General features: G+C 46.8%; 1 protein-coding gene across 2 annotated transcripts in view; it reads left to right on the top strand.

Moving 5' to 3' along the window:
- LOC110480656 (GDNF family receptor alpha-4) overlaps positions 1-22,856 on the top strand; it is a 73,932-nt gene that overhangs the window by 38,928 nt on the left and 12,148 nt on the right. Inside the window, exons 2-3 of one of the 2 annotated variants that reach the window (XM_021548767.3) lie at positions 14,968-15,243; positions 18,720-18,800. In XM_021548767.3, the coding sequence (XP_021404442.2) occupies positions 14,968-15,243; positions 18,720-18,800 (357 nt within the window). Of the gene's footprint in view, positions 1-14,964; positions 15,244-18,719; positions 18,801-22,856 lie in introns of both variants that reach the window. The other variant, XM_021548766.4, reaches the window with a different exon arrangement.

The following is a 22,856-nucleotide window of genomic DNA, read 5'->3' as shown; positions in this document are numbered from 1 at the left end:
TTATGGCCACATTTGACACCTGGGAGTTCATTTCCACAATCACCTCTCTCTGTTTCGCTGCACCTTCGGCAGGTGCTGCTGTGGGACCAGGACTGGGCTCCAGGGCTGTGTCCCTCCAGGTTCATCTGCCAGGCCACAGCTGAGGTGCTGCCCTGCCTGAGCTCTGCTCAGCTGCTGCTGCAGAAACGGGCAAGGTCCCCATGGGGCTGTGTCACATCTGCAGCCCCGTTCCTGTCTCAGACCTGTGGAGCATCCCAGGTTGCACTAAATACCCACAGGTGGGCAGCTGGCTCCTCAGTGACACAGACACCCACCTCAGGGTGGTAACACAATTATCAGAGAACCATGGAATGGTTTGGGTTGGAAGGGACCTTCAAGCTCATCTTGTTCCACCCCCTGCCATAGGCAGGCACACCTTCCTCCAGACCAGGTTGATCCAAGCAGGCTTTGCTTTCTTTTCCTCTGTACCACCCTTACATGACAGATAATTTACTGTTTGCTCTATACTCTATATTTTATTTTTTAACACACTGCCTTTGTCGTTCATTATCTGCCCATTTCTGCCCAATGCCTCAACTCAGCAGCCCCAGGGGAAACCCATTTATCATCCTGGTTTTGGAGCCACCCCAAGACATGATCGATTTGTCTTCTCTATTTCTCACCATGTTTCTACTGTTTTTCCTTATTCTGTGTCCTCCACATTGGTTTTATGCTTTTTATGACTCAGTTACCCAGCTGAAATATCTCTTTTGCTCTCCCTTTTATGAGATGTATTAGGAAAGACTTGCCAAGGCTGTGCAGATCTCACAATGCAGCCTCTCCCTGCTCGTCACAGCACTCTAAATATTACACAAGTACAGACACAAGGCTTGCACTGCTTCCACAGGTACAATTCTCGCCCAGGTCTGATGATTAAAATAGTATCTGTGGTCTGACTGTCAGCCAGCAGATGATCTGGGCAAGGCAGATCCATGTCTTGAGAATCCCTCCTGTGTGTGAGGTTGTGTTAATGTCCAGACTGGGGCTGTTACGTGACTGTGCCCTTGTGCTGGTCTGGGATGGGAGGATGGATTTCAGCTCCTTCTGGATTATGTCTCAAATTGTGAATCCTTGCATTTACAACCTCAGTGCCTCTCTAGTGTGGAGTCCTGTTAATTCCAATGTAAGTTTCTCATGGTTTTGTGCTTTTCCTGTTCCAAAACATCCTGCCTTTTCCCTGCACACCCTCCCACCCTCTGTTTGTAGTCTGACTCCCCCTCAGGCTGTGGGAGTTGTCCCAGCTAAGTGAGGCTCCCCAGGCTCTCCTCAAGTCACTGAGGGCACAGGAGTGATTCCAGAGAGTAACTGTAACTACTTAATTTAGGTTCTTCTTGGCATTTCCTTACTATTGTCCTATATGTGTAAATACATATGTATGGCTATTGCCTGAATTCCAGTTATCTTGTGTCACCACTCTCTTCTCACTGCACTTTCCCTTCCTCAGTTAAAACCTTCCCTGGTTTTTCCAACTTGGCTTCCTCTTCCAATTTCACTGCGTGTCTTATTCATCCTTACTTGTGATTTGGCATACAAACTCCAGCCTTTGTGTCTAATATTTAGTGTCAGAGGCAAAAAAAAGGTCGTGAGAGATGAAGGGATGATGGATAGATGTAATGACCTGTGCTGGTACAGACATGTACACAATTTTGTCTTTGAACCCAGGGTTGCCTGGAAAAGTGTCACTGGAGGACATTTACTGGAGCCCTATGGCTTCATAACGTCAGAAGGAGAATCTCTGCTCTTTGATTTTAATCATAATTAATCTTCATAAATCTTCAGGAGGTTTTAGCTTTTGTTTGAATGAATTTTGCAACTTCCAGAGAAAATAGAGGCGGGGGAGTATAATTGAGTGCTTGTTTAGTGCCAAATTCATCTTAAAGTAGGAATGCAAATCGCATGGCAAGTGTTGAATTATATATGATTAAAACCGCTTCAGCCCTTGCAAAGAAAAATAAAACATGGCCTTTTTATTCATCGGTTAATCATGTACAAAAAAAATTGGATGGAACAAAAATGAACTTAATCTCAGAAAAAGGGGTCACAGTTGCTGCTTGACATATGGCTGGGATCCCCATCATAGCCATGCAGCACAGAGCACGCTGGCATTTAAGTGCTTCAAAGAGGTACATTAAGGAGAGAGTTCATTGATAAATGACCCTTTAAAAACGGGTGAGATTCTGTCCTTAGCAATGAATGCTCAAGGTCTGCACAGTTGCCTTGGCCCATCTTGGCTCTTGTGTTTTGCAGGCAGAGCTGGAAGGTTTTCCAGTGCTCAGTTATATGGAATGATGTGCAGGACAGATAAGAGTGTTGAAACCGCTGAAGGCAGGATCCAAATACTGTCCATTTTTGCTAGCAATTGTTGGTCTGCAGCAGTTCAAACTCAACACCCGTCGACTTTTCTGATCCGGCAAGTGTCAGAGATCAAACGAGGAAAACGCAATTTTCTCCTCACTTCTCTACAGCAAGAACAGGGACCTGAAAATGACTGCTGGACCCTGCTGAACCAAAAGCATCAGACATTTTTAGGGCTGTTTGATGCAGTGGGCATCACAGCACCCCCGGAGAGCTTGATGAACTCTGTGTTCCGAGAACTCCGTCTCTGAAGGCATTGCCCTTGTTTTGTTATTGGCAGCGTGGGCAGGGGATGCTCCGTGCTCTGCCTTCCAAGCTGCTCCGGGCACAAAGGAGGGTGTGGGGTGTGCAAATGGGCTCAGCTTGCCCTGGAACAGCAGTTCCCTCAGATCTCTGGCAGGGATGGCAGAGGAGGACATGGACCTCCAGCATGTGCCTTAAAAACCCAGCCGCCTTTCCGCAGCGTGGTGGAAGTGTCAGCATTTGGTGGGAGACGGTGGACAGAAAACAAAGTGTTAGTAGATGTGTTGGAGCCAGGGGAGGCAGGGAAGAGCTTCCCAGGGAGTGCTGGCCAGGGACACCTTCCACTGCCCAGCTTGCTCCAGCCCCAGTGTCCAGTCTGGCCTTGAGGAGGGAGATGCCTTGTTCCGAGGGAGCCACACTTCACACAGACTTTATTCCCCTTCCACTTGTGCCTGTCTCCAGTGTGGTTTGTTTGGTCTGGAGATGCCTGTCCTTTTTTACAAGCCCACACCTGCCACAAGGTCTCCCGTGGAAGGTGTCAGAGGGACAGAGAATGGAAGGAACCACGTGTACGACGCCTGCTGCTCCAGCAGAGAAGGGAGGATGCAAGAGCTGCTTCTGGCAGGTGCTTTTGTAAATAATTCTACTGCTGGGGATTAAATAGACCCTCCATAATCTGTTCCACTTTTTAACTTCCCATGTAACATTTTTCTTCATATTGATCTAAATCTCCCTTGCTGCACATTTACCCAGTATTACTTCTCATCTCATGTCCCACAACCGTGGAGGGATATCACTGTCCACATCTAAAATGTCTTGTTTATGTATTTGAGTGTTCTGATCTTGTTTCTTCACAGCCTTCATCCTAAACTACACAAATCCTTTTCTTTCATCCTCACCTCAGCCTGCAAAACATTTATAATTTTAATAGAATTCCTCTGAGATCTTGTCATCTTCTTTAACATGTGTTGTCCCATCAAAAGATGACCCAAACTCCAGCTAAAGCCTTACTGGGGCTGAGAAGTGCAGAGTAATTGCTTCCTGTGATAAACACATACCACTTATGCTCAGACTACATGTTTTCTGGTTTTCATCCTGTTTCTTTTCCCTGTTCAGCCTGTGACCACCTCTTTCCCCATGGCCATATCTCCCTTGTTTCTATTTCCTAGGTTTGCTTTTCCCTCCTGTCTTTTCATACTCACAAGCAAAAGTGCCACTTTTGCTTCTGGTCAGTGTCATCCTTTTGATTTCATACACTGTCTTGAACAGATCAAGATAATTTTGAATTCCAGTCTTGTCTTGCCCATTGCTTGTGACCCCCTCCTCACCTTCTGTCAGCCACAAATTACAGAAATCTGTTCCCTGTTCCATCACTGGAGCCATTATGGGAATGTTGAACAGTACCAGACTCAGGACAGACTTTCAACACCTCTGAGTCTGAAAATGTGCCTTTTCTGGTTTTGGAGCTCTGTGCTCATGAGCACCCACCTGGCTGTGACTGCTCAGAGGCCACTCACTCTTGGAGCTGTGCCAAATATCTTGGAGGGGTCAAATCACATCACATCACACCTACTTTCCTGGACAGTGTTATCCATGAGATTGATCCATTATTCATCTGGTTCTTTTGCCTGCTTCTTTAGAAAGGCCATTCCTTTTCAACTCCTTTGGGATCTCATTCTTCATAAGAGTTGGAAAGATAAAGATGTCACTTTTCTACCATCTCTAGTAGCTCATAGACTCTCTGACAGGTTCCAGCAACCCCTGGGAGAATGTATTTCTGTGTAAGCAATTCTGTAGCATGAGGGGAAATGGATTTTAAAGCAGAATTTGGAGGGGAAACTCTCTTCTTCATGGAGAGTGTGGTGGGACATGACAGAAGCAGACTGGATGTCATCCCAAAGATGTTGCCCAGAAGGGTCCATGTCCTCAAATTACTTTATCTCCTTGGAACTGTTGCCCCTCTCATCACCCATCACATGTTCTGACCTGTGCCACAGCAGAAGGTCTTTCCTTGGGTGTGCCAGAGAGGGAGAAACCCATGGCACGAATGCCAGATCCATTTCTACTCCCAGTTTAGGGGTCAGCAGCTGTGCAGCCATGGATCACCAGCACAACCATCCCTCTCCTCACCCTCAGCCTCGCTCCATCACCTCTGTTTTGGTAAACAATTCCTCCATGGGAACTGGCTGCAGCCAGAGACTACAGCAGGTGGAGAGACCTTTGTGAATGTGAAAAAGGATGTGAGCCACTGCATGGTATCTGGAAAGTGATACACTGCAAGGAAGTGTAGACCAGGGGAAAAGAGAAAATAAAAGTGTTGAGATGTCTTTAATAACACTGGTGAGCAGGGCATAGGAATCTGTACTGTCAGATCCTGAACCCTCAGTGCTTCAGCCTCCAGAAATGCTGCTCTGCTCATGCGGCAGAAGTAAAGGAACAGTATGGGCTATCTGCAAACACTGCAAAAAATTTTTCAAAGTAGAAGTCACTGCAATTTGCCTGCCCCTGGGAGCAGAGGGAAAGAAGAAAAAGTCCCTCAGATGGAGATTAAATTCCAAACAACTCAATAGGAATATTCAGTGAAAATTGTTTCCCTTGTGTACCGAAGGAGGTAATAGCTGGAGATGTGGGGCTCTTTCATCCAGTGATCTGCCCCTCTTGGGTCTTCACAAATTGCCCTGACCAAGAAGACTGCAGGTCTGCATTTCCAGTGCCCCTGATGGGACATGTTCCTTATAAAAATTTCCCTCTGTTTTTTAACTTGCTCCTAAGGTTTTTGACAGGCAAATGCAAGAGTTATTTGAAGGAAATAAGGATATTACAGTCCACATAGACTGGGGGGTAGGGGAGAGGGCAGCAAATGGTCAAAAATGGGGCATGGCAAAAGAAATCTAATTTGAAATCAGAAATGTGGGTTATTTGGGAGAAAGTGTAAGTGAATTGACGTATACACAGACTCTGGCCAAAGCCATGTGAATACAGAAATGCTGCTTTGACAACTAAGAAAGATTTGCAGGGTTTGGCTCCTGGAATTAAATGAGCTGACTGTTCTTTCTGAGCTGTTATTCAGGATTCCAAGTGAAACAGGAGTGCCAGCGTTGACAGGGAGTTTTGCCAGCCAAAGAGAGGAAAGCAAGCACCTGAGTTTGGGCAAGCTGTGCCAGAGGATTAGAGAATAGTTTAGGTTTTGAAGAGGTCTTTAAAGGTCATCTGTACAATCCCCTGCAATGAGCAGGGACATCTTCCACTAGATCACACTGCTCAGAGCCCTGCCCAACCTGATCTTGAATATTTCACTGCAAGATAAACCACCTAGCCAGTAAATCCCTCTGTGAACAACTCAGAACAGAGTGACAGAATTCCTGTACTCTTTGGTGGAATTGTTTTCTCAACCACTATGCAAAAAGCACCTTCATGTACAGAGGGATGCCTTTGCTGCAGGAGTTGTTAAAGAAAAATATTCAGGTAGGGTAAATGGATCTCAAAAAAAAAAAAAAAAAAAGTGACCCAAATTTCACTGTTGCTAAAGAAATAGCTCATTCAGCTGTGAGAAGACAGGAGGGTGTTCAGCTTTAATTTTGCAGATGCATCCATGGAGTTTGAGCAGTGTAAAGCAGGAAAACAAGAGCTGAGAGCAGGCACTGCTGTCCTGGGAGTGTTTGAGCTTCATTCTTGAGTGCTGGTGGAGAACTGCACAGGTCATGGAAATCTGGTGGAAGAGATTTCTCTTATCTCAAACATCATTAGGAATAAACTTCTGGAAGCCGTGGCAGAGGAGAAGGCACTACAGAAAGCTTTAACACACCACTGGGAGGAGGCTTGGGAGCTGCATATCAATGCAGATCAGATCTTTCTGTAATGAGAACACAGTGCACAGATGCAAGAATTAGCAGTGTCAGTGCTACAGCCCCGAGGGATTCTACAGAATTTGTGAGATCGTGAAAATCCATTGCAGTGGCCACCAATACACACAGGGATGGAAGAAATAGATATGTGTGAAATGTGTCAGGAGTTTCTACCTTGGAGACAAAAAACAACGATGCTGGGTCAGATGTGATGGACCTGTGGGATCATCCATGGTCTGAGACTGTAGTATTAGAGACTGTCATTAAGTTACCCTGTAGGAAACAATAAACCTTTATGTGGCACATATGGGCTTCCAGAAGTGGTAATTTTTTACATCAGTGCACAGTTAATTAATAGGACTTCACAAGATTTTGAGGAGCTGGTGAATGCCAGAACTCTTCAGTCAAATGATTTGAAGCAAGATGGAGATAAGGGAGTTAAAAAATCGCAGATATTTAATTCTATATGTGTATAAAACCATTACAGGCACTGAGAAAGATCTGGATCTCACTCTGCTGGACTTAAGCAGACTGCCTTTAAGGCATTGGGTGTTTTTAGCTGAAATTTTGCTCAGAAAGATGAGAATTAGGCTGCCTTGCTTATCCAAATCTGGGCTAAGAAGCTGAGCTGATCTTGATGCACAGATAGAGAAATAAAAATACATGTACAAAATCAAGTGATGTTTGAGGAGCTCAGTTACTTCAGACTCTGGGGCTGATGACTCCTGAATGCTGCTTTAGTGGCAGATGAGCATAAACTGCAACATGAGAAGAATTTTTGCTTGTAAGGGGAGAAGAAGCAAAGGGTTTAATAAGGATGTTGTCTGGGAAAGACACCAGGAAAACATGTCACAGTGTGTGCTCCAGTATCCAACAACAACATTAGCCAATGAAACTTTTCTTTTAAAGACAAATCTTATGCCAGGTGTGGACAGTTGAGGAAGCCCAAACCCCACAGTGCTGAGCAGTTTGGGGATCTCAGTGACTGCAGCTAAAGGATGTTGTGTTACGGCTGCTCTGCCTTGAGCACTGCAGCCGTTCGGAGCCCCAGGAACACGCTGCACCAGGAGCTGCAGCACACAGCACTTTCTTTCCTCTAAAGGCTGGAAAATCAGCCCCACAGCAATTACTGAAGGGGAATTTGGACACGTAACCCCAGTGGGGGCAGACTGTTGTGTGTCCAGCATGCTGCTGATAGCACAAACACTGCCTGGCTTAAATTATTCTTTAGTTCTCCCAATTTCCCCACATACACATACATTTCCCCATTCCTTTGCCTTGGCATGCCTCTGCACATGACCAAGCCCCCTTTCTCCTGTGCTTCTGACATCTGCAGAATGCTCCTTGCCTTAGACTGATATCCTTCTGCTTGTTCCTTACCTTAGACTGACATCTAGGGCATTTGGTTTCCTTTGCGTGACAAATCCAGCTGCTGACCAAGGCTGTCGGCCTCTCGGAGCTGGCAGAAAGAGTCACCAACATTGCAGCTGTAGTTGTTGTTTGCCCAGAGAGGTGTTTGCTGCCCCATCCATGGAGGTCCCTGCTTTCCCCTCTGCAGCCATGGCCAGTTGCACTGCCTGGCTGTGCCATGGAAAACACGTAAGGGATTCCTTTGTGACAGGGTGCTCACAGTGTCCTCTTGGGATCAGCCTAACTGGGAGAGAAAAGATCACATGAATATTAAGAATCCTCAATGTCTTATTGAGTCACCTTCCTTGAGAATGTGCTTTCTGCAGCATTTTGGTCAGGAACTGGAGCAGCTGCCCAGGAGAGTGTGGAGTGCCCATCCCTGCAGGGATTTCAAAGCCCTGTGGGTGTGGCACTTGGGGACATGGGGCAGTGCAGGGGAAATGGTTGAACTTGGTGATCTGAAAGGGCTTCTCCAATCTAAATGCTTCTATGATTCTACATGCAGGTGAAATTTTAGACTTGAAGCCACAGAAAGACAAGGGAACAAAGTTCCGTCTCACCATCATCTTCCGGGTGAACAGGGGCTTGTCTGAGCCCTGCCCAGCACATGGGGAAATCTCCGGATGGGGAACATGGCAGGTCAGAGGTGGGGGAGAAGATCAGAAGGTAATGTCACTCAGCAGGCCCAGGCAGAGCTGGACCAAAAAAGGAGCTGTCTTCTGGTTTTAACCTGTTTTGCTCTGCCTCAGCAGAGAATCTTTATGCCTTTACCATCAGCCAGAATATTTTAAAGTCAAATTTAGGTGAAACTTAAGGTCTTATATATCTACTGTAAGTACTTAAAATCACCTCTGGGCCTTGAGACCTCAGTTGTCCTTACTGCTCTCTGCTAGATGTTGTCTCATCTCGACATCCAAGGAGCTGATATCCAGAGAGCGCCAGTTATCCCACAGGATGGGATGCTTATTTTTAGGCACCAGTGTTGAGACCCTGGTGATCACAAACCCCAATCACCCTGTCTGGTATGACTGCCTGGCTTTGGGAGTGGGAGAAGTCTCTGTTCCAGCAGAAATCAGGGTCTGAAACTTCCCAATACAGGAATATCATAGTGTCCCCAGATTTCGGCGAGGAATGAATGTGACATGGATCATTTTCTCTGCCAAAACTTATAGCTAGTTGTGTGATCTGTGTTTCAGATACCCAGTATTTCAGAATAATTTGTACCCACTTTGGGACTTCATGGATACACAAAGCTTTTAAGCCTTTTTCCTGCTCTGATGGATTAAACTTATTTAAAATAGATCCACAACTATTTGCAATCAGGTCATGCACCGAGCGTGATGGTCTGATTTTCATCCTCATTTCATAAGAATATTGTTTATAGCTGATTTGGTGGTTAGTCTGGCTGAGTCAGTCCAGCAGGATGGGGCATTCCAGAGGCATCTTTAGAAAACAAAGGCTGAAGCCTTGTCAAAAAGGATGTGTTAGTGTAGGGGAGTAATGCTATCTAGGGAGACTTTACCCCAAGTCATCATGAGGGCTTTCATGATGAATTCTGTTCTCCTTAAGGGTAATGGAGACATGATACAACTTGTCATGGTATCTGGGTGTCATGTATAAATCTATGATAAACAGCCAGAAAGATGAGAGAAATGTTTTCTTCTGGGTTTGAGGCCATACAGCGAGTGGTTATCTCCTACCTGGATCAGCCATTAGAGGAGAAGGAAATATTCAGTGGGTGTTGCTCTGGTTATTTGTATCTCCTCTGTGCCTGTAAATTCCTGGGTGGAGACACAAATCAAATACAGACAAAAGATTGCTCATAACATGGAGGGAAGGGGTGAAGGGACAGAGCTGGGGGGACAAAGAGTCAGGCAGCACATTTTTAATGCCTGATCAAGACACGCAGCACGTTTTTGGTCTGAACTTTCCAGGATTACTTTATCCCCCTCAGACCTTACATTCCTGAGATGTTTTCAGCAAATTCCACCACCCCAGTGCTGGCTGGGAAGGGTCACCAGGAGAAGATGCGTTTGCAGTGTGGGATTCCATTATGTGTGTGCTGTGCTGGTAAAACCATCAAAGGACTGTCAGCAAGGAGGGGTGCTGTCCTCCCCAGGTGAGCTGCTCTTAGGTACCTCAGGAAACACTGGGGCAGCCCCCAGAGAGGCGTGGTGTTGGAGCATGGAACCTGCACTAAGATCAAGACAAGACAGGTGGAAGGGAAGGAAACTTCCCTTTGCATAGAGAACAGCATCCCAGAGGAGGTTTCTGGGTACTACAAAACCCAGGTGACAGCTCTGAGTTCTGGACAAGGTGTGTGGGATCTCGTGGGAGAGCTGTTCTCAGCAGGCTGGGGCAATGAGCATGAGGTATGGCAGAAGTATTCATTGGGGCTGCTCTGCAGGTATCAGAAGCAAATGGGAAATGAAATGTGAGCTGTGTACAATAATTTGTTCCTTGTGTGATCCTGAGCATTTGGCTATAAAATCACGACATGAAAACACAGTTTAAACAAGGATTAGCAGGGGCCACCTGCATTTAGCCACCCGGGCCCATGCATGCATGACTATTGGTTTATGGATGGTTGGGAAATACTAGGAGTATTTCTTCAAGAATCCCTTTCCCATAATTTTTGACTCCAGGATGACTTTTTGTAATAAATTGTTTCTGCCAGCTCTGGGGATGTTCAAATGTACTGCATATCAGACAGTTGCCTATTAGCAAGCACCAACATTTAGTTTGTGTTTGATTTAATCTGTTTTAATTTAATCTGGGCAGTGGGGATTGTCCAGCAGTGGCCATTCCTACCAGCTGAGCACTAAGGGTGGTCTGGTGCCCAGTGCCTGTTTCTGCCCGTGTTTCTCACACCAGGACAGGATGCAAGTGCTCCTTGCAGTGTTCTCGCCCAGCCATTCACGTGGCCTGGCTGGAAACCCAAATCTGGCACAAAGGCCAGCCTGGGTGGGACTTGGAGCAACCTGGTCCAATGGAAGGAACCAGAAGTGCTTTAAGGTCCCTTCCAACCCAAATGTTGTGTGCTTCTGTAAAGACAACCATCCACCTTTGCAGGCAAAACAAGCTAACCTAGAAGGGGAATAAATCACTCCTGTTGCTTTCTTGGAGGTTTTGGGTGGTTATTCTCCTATTAGCTGCAAATAATGTAAAAGCAAACACCAAATGTTTTAGAGTAAACAGCTTGTCGTGGAAATAAAGTGTCCATCACTCCATGAACTGTGTGTGAATCACAGAATCATGGTGGAGTCATTGAGGTTAGAAAAGACCTCCAAGACCATCTATTCCACCCTGTGACTGATCCCCACCTTGTCAAACAGCCCAGAGCATCGAGTGCCGTGTCCAGGCATTCCTTGGACAGCTCCAGGGATGATGGAGGCTGCACCACCTCCCTGGGCAGCCCTTTCCAAGGCCTGACCACCCTTTCCAGGGAGAAATTCCTGCTGGTGTCCAAGCTGAACCTCCCCAGGCCCAGCCTGAGGCTGTTCCCTCTCCTCCTGTCCCTGTTCCCTGGGAACAGATCCCAAATCCCCCCGGCTGTCCCCTCCTGGCAGGAGCTGTGCAGAGCCACAAGGTCCCCCTGAGCCTCCTTTGCTCCAGGCTCAGCCCCTTCCCTACTCCCTCAGCTGCTCTTCATAGGACTTACTGTCTAGACCCTTCCCCAGCTTTGTTGCCCTTTTTTGGACATCTCCAGCCTGTCAAATGAGGAATGTAAAAAGATTCATGCTGACTTCATATATAAACTGGAGGGGAGGGAAGGGGATGTATCCCAAGACCCTGGTGGAACTGGTGTGGTTCCTGCCAAAACATCTAAAGCCCAAGTTGAGTAAGAAAGGGAGAGTGACAGAACTCCACATTGGTGCTCTCCAGGCATTTTGTTCACTATTTCTAGCCCACACGGAATCACCTTCACACTTCTGTACCCCAGACACAGCTGCACTTCCTTGAGAAAGGAAATTATGTCCTTGGAGGAGAGTCAGACCTGCTTGGTCAGCACAATGCACTTGGAGACACCTATCTGAGAGGAGCTGAGGGTCTGATAAAATGGGAAGAGACAGGTTTTTCTCTTGCTCCCACACTTGAGGAGTAACTCTGGGTGAATGGCACTGAGATAAGAGTGAGCAGAAACAGATGTGAAGCACAGCTACAAACAGGATGTGAAAATAAACTCATTACTCCATCTGCCCACCGTAAACAGCATGAAATTAGCAGGGAGTGAGAAATAAAACTCCAGACAAATGGCTTTTTAAAGGGAGCAGAGGGAGCTGGAAGGGCTGCTATTAGAAAAGCAGAGACAGAAAGCCCAAGCCATGCACAGCTCTGTGCATATCCCAATTCCCTGGTCAGTCAAGGAGGAGGAAAGTCCCGCGGCACAGAGCCTGCCAGGAGCTATTTCTGAAGGCAAAACCAGAAAGGCCACTCCATCTTTGGAGAGAAGACCTAATATTGCTCTTGTCCCTGCCTGTTAGGAAGCGCTATCAATTTTATAAGTCATGGAGATTTATTTTTTTCCCTAAGAGGTGCTGTCTTAATGTTGCATAAAATTACTCTCTCAGGGGCAGTGTGAGGAGAAAAACGTGGTGTTATGTTGTCTCAGTTGCAAAGACACCTCTAACAATAAAAGCCCCTGAATGATTTGGTTCTTAAGTGACACAATTACGGAACGGGTCATTCATGACACCCCAAGTGGCTCAAGAACCTCTGTCATAAAGTCTGAATGGAGATGTTTTATGCTGTGGGTTTGGGCTGTAAATATTCACCCCTGGCCTTTGTTCTATGGAGCAAGGCTCAGTTTGAGGATATATTTACTTAAAATTTTGCAGGCAAATTTCTCAAATAGTCAATCTGCTTGATTTATTTAAAGTGAGATTCCAGAGTGTTTTACAGCTTTTACAGACTGGTTGTGTTTATAACCATCCTGGGGAGTATCTTCTGCAATTCATGTAGCGGAGAAAGCAAAGGAAGGTCATAATTTCTATTTTAACCTACTTTTCTAGCAGCTGACAGGACACTGACAAAGTCATCTCTTCTGGAATACAACCTGCTGGGCTTTATCCTCATTCAGAGGAGACCCTTTGGAAAAAGCCAGAGTAAAATAAGTATTTTTTTCTTTATTCCTGTGGATTCTGCTCAGATATATTCTCTAGCTCATTTTATGGATCTCAGTGAATTTGCAAATTGCCCAAATGATATTTCAAGGCAACTGGTTCCCTGTGTTCGAAGTTCTTCAGTATATGACAGCCCAAGGCAGAGTTTCCCACATGTTGGAAATAATTTCTCTCTCCACATTTGGCAGATCCAAACAAGCCTTGAGTGCTAAATAAACTAGGTCTATGAATAAATCAGGGGCAGGAGAACTCAAATTTGAGATGGTGTGAGATTTGAAATACCTGAAAGCTTGACATTGGCCATGAGGCACTTTAAAATAGTCTGCAGTTAGATGAAAGTTTTTCATTTGAGATTCCACTGGGATACTTCAGGAGGAAACCTCCTAGTGGGTTCACCCAAAGTTTGTAATAAACGTAATTGAAATATCTGAACTCCAGCTGCTGCTTTCTACTCTAATCAAGAGCAGCAGAGGCAGCTCCTTCTTCACAAACACACTGTGACTGCTGAGGGAACAGAAATGGATCTACTGGGCTCGAGTGCTGAACTGGGGGATGCAGAAATTAAGGAGAGGTAGCAGTTGGAAGGCAGAAAAGGGGACCTTATGAAGAGATCCATAGAATCTTGGAGAAAGCAGAGATTTCATTAAGCCCTCAGAGATGGAGATCAGGGACTCACATTTTTCTCAGGAAGCAGGATTTTCTAATATTGTCCAATCTGAATCTCACCCAAAGCAGACACCGGAGGGAGTCAAAAAGTAGATGGTCTTTTCTGTCCTTCCCCTTCTGGTTCCTACCCAAAGGGAAGACAAGTTATGTTAGAGACAGAGTTCCTTTGGGAAGTATTGGAGAAGTTCTTCTTCAAGGTCATTACATCAGTTTCTGTTTTGATAGTACAGCAGGACCCAAAATTACTGTACAGTCACTGGAACTGATTCTCCCCTTCCATAAACCAGGTTTGCCTCTTCCTCAGTCTCCCAAGCTGTGGAGCAGTCCTGCCTTACCTGTATCAAATGCTCCAGACCATCACACTAGTCCCCCCTCTGCCACCTGGGTGCCACACAACCACATCTGAGCAGGGCTGAGCCTCTGGCCCTGCCCTTTGCCAGGAGCAGCGATGCAGCCATGAGCTGGGCTGAGCACATCCCAGGAGCCAGCCTGGACATGTCCAGCCTGCTTGAGCGAGGAAGAGCAATAAATAACACAGGACTGGTCAGCTCCTGGCACTGAGGCACAGCACCACTGAGCCCTGATGAGGTAATTTATTGGTGTATGTGTAGCAATACCATCTTCCTCCCATGCTTTGGGCTCTCCTCTCCAAATGGAGAGCACAGCATTTTGTGTTGGTAAAGGAATCTGAAGACAATTTACAAGAGCTTGGAAAAAGCCAAGACAGAAACAGTGGGAGTCCTGGGGAGAGGGTGACAGTGAACAAAGGCCAACTCCTGGGATATATGTGGTCTGACTACATGTCAAAATGCCCACAGAGAGCCATTTATAGCTCCAGGAAGGTGTAGGCACAGTTAAACCATATTCAAGGAGCAGAGGCCAGGGTCTCTGCAACATTGGACTACTGTTAAATTTGAAGGGCAGAAATAAGATAGAGTGCTGGGAAAGAAAGGATTTGAAAATATTTTTGCTCTCCAAGAAGGAAAAATCAATCACCAGGAACTGGTCAAGTTTCTGTCACTTATAATCCTGCTACCAGGCTGATCCTGCCATAGAACCTTGGGATGATTCAGGTTGGAAAGGACCTCAAAGCTCATCTGGTTCCACTCTTCTGCCGTGGGCAGGGACACTTTCCTGGTTGCTCAGAGCTCCGTCCTGAGCGGTTCCAGGAATGGGGCCTCCACGACTTCTCCGGGCATCCTAGAAGAAGGAGACTGCGGGAGACATGCTCCATTTCCCGGGGCTGCTCCACGGTGCTGACCGCCTCTCCCCTTCCCTTGCAGAAGGTATGGCAGCAGCTGTCGGCTCGAGCAGGGACTGCCTGCAGGCGGGCGAGGCCTGCACCACCGACCCCGTGTGCAGCGCCAAGTTCCGCACGCTGCGCCAGTGCATCGCGGGCAACGGCGCCAACAAGCTGGGCCCCGACGCCAAGAGCCAGTGCCGCAGCACCGTGAGCGCCCTGCTCTCCAGCCAGCTCTACGGCTGCAAGTGCAAGCGCGGCATGAAGAAGGAGAAGCACTGCTTGAGTGTCTACTGGAGCATCCACCACACGCTGATGGAAGGTCAGTAGAACCTTTCTGATGGTCCTCTACAAGGGAATTGCTCACGGGCCGCTCTACAGAGCGCCCCAGCACTGAAGTTGCTGCAAAATACCCCTGTATCATCCCGTGCTGTCCCAAGACATGCTGACTGCACCCAAGGGAACAGCATGAAGCTGTGTTGGAAGGGGTTAGGTTGGATGTCAAGGAGAGGCTCTTCCCCCAGGTCAGACACTGCCCGGGCTCCCCAGTGAATGGGCATGGTCCAAAGGCTGCCAGAGCTCCAGGAGTGTTTGAATAACGCTCTCAGGCACAGAGTGGGATTGTTGAGGTGTCCTGTGTAGGGTCAGGAGTTGGACTTGAGGGACCCTGTGGGCCTCTTCCAACTCAAGAGATTTGCTGATCCTATTGATCCCCATGGTATTGACATTTTGGAGAAAGCACTACTGAAAACCTGAGATGCAGGTTTCACCATGATTTCACAATGTGATTTGTGAAAATCACACTACTACGATTAGTAGCAAAATTGAGAACCACAAAAGAACTGTTTTTTCCTCTTGTGGAGAAGTCTCCATAGCCTTAACAAGAGAGACTTCTCTCCCTCAGTAAACTAAAAAAGGACTATTTTAAAAGTAGTAAACTGACTAAAAATCTTAGGTTTAGTTTTCTTACATTGTCAATAAAAAAGAAAAGGTTGTGGGGGGGAGGAAAAGTATTCTGAAGAGTTTGTTTTAATTCTAACTACTTTTTTTTCCTTCTTATTACTTTCAATAAAATTCTCTCTTATAGCCTTTTAAAGTTTTAACCCTACTTTACCTTTCTCCTAATCATATCTCACAACAAGAAGTATATTAGTGATAAACTAACACCAAACTCATCACAATCTTTAATATATTAACCAAAAACATTTCAAAATTTAAAAAATCCTAAATTAACAAACCAAAACCACTACACGTCTTCCTTTTTTTTAACACAACCTCTGTTTTATGACGATCCCAATATACATTGAGATCTTTTGCTGAAAAAATGCACAGCATATTTTGTATCTAAGTATGTTAACCAAGACTATGAACACCGTAGATTTTATAGAAACACAGCATAAAGCACAGGCATTGACGAAAAACATCGTGAGCTTCAAAAAAATCACTCTCTTAGAATGTCTCAAGTGCACCAGTGTCTTTGGGTTAGTGAAGATTTGGGGCTGGTGACATCAAGCTGGAACTTAAAATGTTCCCAGAGCCAGTATTCAATAAGTTTGGATTTTGACGTTTTTTAAGTCACCATAAAATTGCACTTCAGTGACCATAACTCATCCTTGTCAGGCTGGTGAGTATTTTATGCATCATGAAAATTAAAATGGGGAATAAAACAGACCCTTCCAGCCATGGGCTCTGAAGTAGATTAATAAAACACTGCTGGCTGAAACCTGAAAGGAGAAGTGCAGGAGTGAAACCACAGGCCAAAAGGCCAAGCAAAACAAAGAGGATGGACACTACAGTGTCCATCAGGCTTGCCAGGATGGAAATTGGTTGATCAAGTTCCTGGGAAGCTTTCAGGTGCCACAGCTTGCAGGGTGCAGAGTGTGGTGCTGTGAGCCGGCTGGGGAAATACAAGACCTCAGCACCTCCAGTATCTGGTCTTTCCCATAATTACGTGCCAGATTTGTTTCCATTGAAGCCTGGGGAGGAGGTGGCAATCCAGCTTCACCATTCATCTCAAAGGGTGGTGTCACAGCCCCTTCCCAGCTGACCTTGGTGGCTCAGACTTAGAAACAGGTCACTTGTGCCACGGCTGTGTGGGCAGTGCTGTCAGGAGGGTTCCCAGCTCTGGGACACAGGGTGGTTTATGCTGGAAGGGACCTGAAAGACCTTGAAAGTTCCAAGCCCCTGCCATGGTCAGGGGGAGGCACTTTCCACCAGAAGGAAGAGAAGAGAAAAGAGAGGCTGGCAGGGAGTGCTGAGAGCAGGCAGGGCCAGCTCTGGGTCTCCAGATGTGGAATAGCAGTTTGGTGCTGGATGGCCTCCCTGCCCAGTGACTTGGGACTTCCACTTTGGGAATGACTGGGAGAGGGCTTTTCTTGGAGGCTGCAACAGCTCTGCTCCACTTCTCCCCTGTCATGTCCTGAGCCTCATCTTTTTCAAACAACTGACTTCATTTGCAATGCAGATTTACACACCAAACTTTTGATTTCCTTGCCTTAATTTCCCCAGGGAGATATATTTCGTAGCAGTCCCATGTTTCAGAGTCTTTACATATGTTTAATTGACTGAGAAAGGAAGCCAATCCACACAGTCCATGTAGAGCTTTGTTTCTCAATCACACATACCCAGGAGGCTGCAAAAAGCTTCCTAGAAGCCCTCTTGCAAAAACAATTGTGGAAGTTCGTGCTCAGGGAATTTACAAAGCACACTATTTACTCAGCTTCTTTTGAGCATGCTAGTGTTTAGCCACCTTCCCACTTAGAGACACAATAACATGATGACAACCCGATAACAACTCTCTGATAAGGTGCTTTATCATCAGGACATAAAACTGCTATGCTGGAAAATACAAATGGGCCCCTCTCTAGACGGTAACGATGCAAGATATTTCAATGAAGGTGTAAAGCTGCTTTGAATTGTGCTGTAGTAATTGCACACTGGGAGCCATTTCTTGCTGCCTCTTGCCACAGCTGGAGGCCAGCACATGCCCATAGCGTGAGGCTGGATAGTCCTTTTATCCCAGCCAGTACATCTGCTGCTGCTGCTGTCCACGTCCATCTACATGTCTGATAAAAAACAACAGAAACTGAGCTGTTTGCTTCAGTAATATTCCGTGGTATCCATCAGGATGACGGGGCATTACAGACCATTGCACAGATGAAAGGGAAGCACCAGTTGAATAAAATCAGGCTCCCAGAGACTCAAAAACAACAAGAGGAAGTTTCTGCGGGAGCTGTGGGTCATTAGCTTTGCGCCAAGTGAGAAAAGGCTGTCGGCAAGGAGAAAGGGAGATGTGACAGTAAATATGGAGTGCGTCATCACCCACACAATCCTGTCTGTGTCCTAAAACAAGGTGAGGACCTTTGACCCCAGGAGGGACATAGAAGGTACTGCAATAATGGTGATGGAAACCCTGTGTATGTGTGTGTGAGAGCTGGTGATTTGAGCTCTACCCATGAGCAGGAGCCTATGCTGCAGTCTGGTGTCCTCTCTGGCAATCCCTGCAGTGTGCCCCAGAGCTTGAGCTACAGAGAGTTGCAGCTCAACAGCTCCTGACAGGCTGCCCCACTCCAAAATGGAGATACATTTTTAAAAGCCAGTTACATTCCATTCCCTTCTCCAAGGATGTGTCCACACACCTGCTCGCATGACTCCGAGTGTCCATTTACTTGTGGCCTTTAGAGCATAGTCCCCTTGGACCCGCCAAACAGCCTTTCACTGCAGATGTTGAACCTTGTGCATCTCAGCCATCCCTCAGGAGCCTCACCTGCCCTCTCACCAGCTTCTCTCTTCCCCCAGGCATGAACGTCCTGGAGAGCTCCCCTTATGAGCCATTCATCAGGGGCTTTGACTATGTCCGGCTGGCGTCCATCACTGCAGGTAGGTGGGTGGGAAATGCTCTGACATCTCCTGTGCAGACAGGGAGGGCCCTGGCTGGGGGGCTGAGGGCTGCAGACAGGGAAGTCCTTTGTGCTCCTTGTGAGCATTGCATGGTTCAGGTCTAGCAGTTGTTTTTTCCAAGAAGTTGCCTCTGATTCCTTTGCTGAACTGTTACATGTTCTGGGAAAAGCTGCTTGTGGTTTTTGTCTTTTGGCTGTTTCATGTCCATACTCTGAAGGACTGGGATTTAGAGACGTGGTGCAAAGACCCGTTCCAGTGACCCATCCCAGACACACTCATTCTCCATAGCAGGTGGATGCTCTGTTCTGTGCAGACACCTCATCAAACAGGAGCTCCTTGAGCCTTGCTAGGTTTGAGAAGGTGCTTCCACATCAGTCACAGGATCAAACCCTGCAGGAAAAAAGGTTGATAACCTGTGTGTTGATCCCAGCCACAGCCTCTAACCACCTGCCCTGAGGGCAACCTCAGGACCCAGAGCCATGTTCTGCTGTACATCAGAACCCTGTTAATGGCTGAGCATAGCAGCCTGACACCTTTTAATTCCTCGAGGGCTCAGCAGTTCAAAGGTCGTTGTGGCCACCAAAAACCCATCCATCACCAATGGCACAACAACCACCACAACCAGCCTGTGCTCCACAGCCATGGGGAAGCTTTCCAAGAGTGGGTATTTTACCAAACTACCTGTCTGGGAGCAGGTAATGTGCTCCTCCTGTGCACATCTGCATCTGGCAGATGTGCCCAAACAGCTTTTCCAAGTGTGTGCCTTGCTCTGGGGTGACATCCACAGCTGGAGTGCACCCAAGCAAGGAAGGAGCAGCATGTCCCTGCAGCTGGAGAATGTCTCCAGTCCTCACCATGGCCAGGCACTTGCTGGGTGAAAATGTCCCGCAGCAAATCAACCCATCAGCCCTGGACAAGGGGAGCAGAGGGGATGGGAGGTGCTCCCTGACCTTGCTCTTACTGACTCCACCTAGCAGATTGGTGCATGGACATGGAATTTTTTTTGCTGGGTCATGGTTTTCTTTACTGGAGTTTTCCCCCTTCTGCTGAGTCCCAAAAAGCTTCAGAGCATGAAGAAATCAAGGGATGGGGATTTTTATGGGTGGTTAGCACAATCTCAGGTTTTTAAAGCAAATTGAAACAGGTTGTGCAGCAATGCAAATGGGCCAAGAGCAGCAGGGATTCTTCAGAAGACTTGGCATCCACTTAGGGACATGAAATTTCTTAGCCTTTTGTCCTTATTAATACTAATCAATATCTTCTATTACATAACTTATGACATGTTGCCCTCTGCCTATCCAGTGTCCAGAGTCATATAGTCAACACTGCCAAAGGACCCTCTTTCAAATCTACCAAAAAGAAATTTCAATAACTTGTTGAAACATAAGACACCCCTGTAACCATAGGCCAAGTGAACAACAGGTATATTAAACTAAATTTTACATAAACAATATATGGCCACTACTAAAACTGTACAAATGGAACCATGTCCCTCCACTCTAATAGTAGCAGTGATATAAAAAGCACATCCGCTGGTGTTGTGTGGGAAGAGGAGAAAATCTAGCATGTTCCCTGTGATTTATTGGCTGAGTGGGTAATGAAACCCTTCCAAGTAAGTTTCCTACACGTTAGCTGGCAGCTTCCCAGCATAAACCAATGCTCTGACAATATTAATCTCTGTGCAGTTTTAAAGGTAAGTATTCAGTGAAGGGAATCACAACAAGCAAAACTTTCATTCATCATAAAATATCTGAGAAATGTGGAATTTGACTTCCAGTTCACTGTAAGCAACAGGGGCCAACAGGAAGGGTAAAATAAATGCTGGGAGAAGAAGCATCTGATAAAGTCGGGGAAATAAAGGAGGGCAGTGTCACGATCCGCTTATAGCGGGGTGTCGTGATGGTTCGTTAGCCGATCCCAAAGTGCAAAAGACAAACAGCAGGTTAATCACAACAAATGCACCTTTATTAGGGGCCAAAACAATAAATGCGATAGTGGGGTCAGAAAAGAAATAAAAAGGAGAGAGAGAGAGAGAGAGAGAGAGAGAGAGAGAGAGAGAGAGAGAGAGAGAGAGAGAGAGAGAGAGAGAGAAGGGGGGATGGGAGTAGCTACCAACACAGGTGGAGTCCTCACTGGTCCGGACGATGGGGATCTGTCTTGTTGTGTTGGGGAGAGTCTCCAAAGTCCTACCTAACCCAGGAGTCCAGTTATAGTCCACAGAGGGAAAAGGAGGGAACAGGTAGAACAATGAGAGTCTATTGAAATTGCTGTGGGAGGAACAAGTGTATTTACAGAAAATCATCTAGGCTGAACAAACACAATAAAGAATAAGTCCATTGAAGTTACTGGAGAAGAACAGGTCAGGTCATTCTCCTCCCCCCCCTCCACTGTTTGTGGTAAGGGTCTCAGGCTCAGTCTTTGGGGAGAGGGTTCTTGATCTCCGTCTGTCACGGTGGTAGCAAGGCAGATGAGGGGTCTTCAGTGAGAGACCACCAGAGTCACCCCAACAGTTCATTCGGCTTAAGGGTGGAGAGTGAAGCAGGAATTGCAGTAGGCCGCTCGGTGCTGGGTCCACGCTGGGTCTTCATCAAGTCCTTGCCAACTCCTTGCCAAGTTCTTGCCGGGCCTCATTGGGAACAGCACGTAACGGTGCAGCAGCTGCACCTGCACTGTTGCCTTCTCCAAGCCGGAACCACAGAGGGGGAAGGGAAATCCTGCTCGTGGCAATCGGCAGGCAAATGAGTGAGGGTCTTCAGATGGCCTCTTACAGGCAGCCAGCACAGAAGGGCTCAGGAAGACTGTCAATGTTTTAACACTTCTCAGCAGTGACCGGTTGGTTTTAACTCCTGGTCAAAGACAGGGCTTGACTCTGCATTGGAAATTTATGATTCTGGGGATTTTTCCTCAGTGGAAAAATCTTTCTCTGCTGGGGAGAAAATCCTTCTGTGCTGCTGATCTTTAATTCAGAGAGGTGAAAACCAGCTTCAAATTAATTTTCTCTCTCAAGCTTGAAGGACCCTTGTTCTATCTGTTCAATCAGACACAGTCTGATGTTCCCACTGACTCCTGCCAGGGACTCTGTAGCATTTTTCCCCTCACTAAAACAGACCCCCATCCACTTCTGAAGCACCCCTACATCCAGTGTTGGACAAATACCTTTCCCTTTTCCTTTTCCTTTTCCTTACTTTTACAGAGAAGGTTGTTGGCATATAAACTCACGAGATCCCTATTTTCCCACTGCAGACACTGTTTTTCTCATCCATCACTACAGTTTTTGCTTTATTTTCCTGACCTTTCCCCTTACTGCAGGTTTCCTCCACCTTCCCTGCATCCCACAGCACATCTCTGCTCTCCCACCCAGACTGGGACATTCTTTCTCCTCTTGTTTAGGAGGGTGGACATGCAGAGTGATTTTGCTGATGTAAGTGAAGGGTGACCCTGCAAAGGGTGTGGGGAGAGACCCACGTGCACTCACGTGCAGGCAGCGTCAGGTCGCGGGGGCACCAAGCTGGATGGTACCTCTGATCCCAGCCTGTGAAGGCACTGTCACTCCTTGGGAAGGGGGATACTGGCTTAGACTGGTCTGGATGGGGCACACTGTGGCCCAGACAGGTCTCGCTTAGCTGGGCAGATCCTGGGGTGAACAAACAGCTGCTGCCAAAGCCAGGCGTGACCTTTCAGAGGCAGGAGAAACTCCCTGCCCAGGGCAGTGAGGCTGAGGTGCCAGGAATCAGCACAGACCACCCATGTAGCAGAGACCCAGCTTTGCCACTAACTCAGCCTTTGATCCTGAGCAACTTGCAGAAACAAGAAGGTCCATTAGTGGAGGTCCCAGCACTCAATGGATCCAATCATGGCCATAAGTAGATGCACTTTTTAATGCCTGCTGTCTTCCAGGCCCCAGGCTGGTTAATCTGCATTAGTAAAGTGTTACCTGATGCCGAGATTAAAGCAAAATTCATTTTATTAAATACATGAGCTTGGTGAAGTGAGCTCTGGGGGGTGAAGTCTGGTATGTGACTGTGGCATTTCTTG

This window comes from Lonchura striata, chromosome 4 (genome assembly GCF_050655825.1).
Source record: "Lonchura striata isolate lonStrDom1 chromosome 4, ASM5065582v1, whole genome shotgun sequence".
NCBI lineage: Eukaryota > Metazoa > Chordata > Aves > Passeriformes > Estrildidae > Lonchura > Lonchura striata.
The sequence above is the reverse complement of the archived record's forward strand: the minus strand, read 5'-3'. Positions and strand labels throughout refer to the sequence as shown.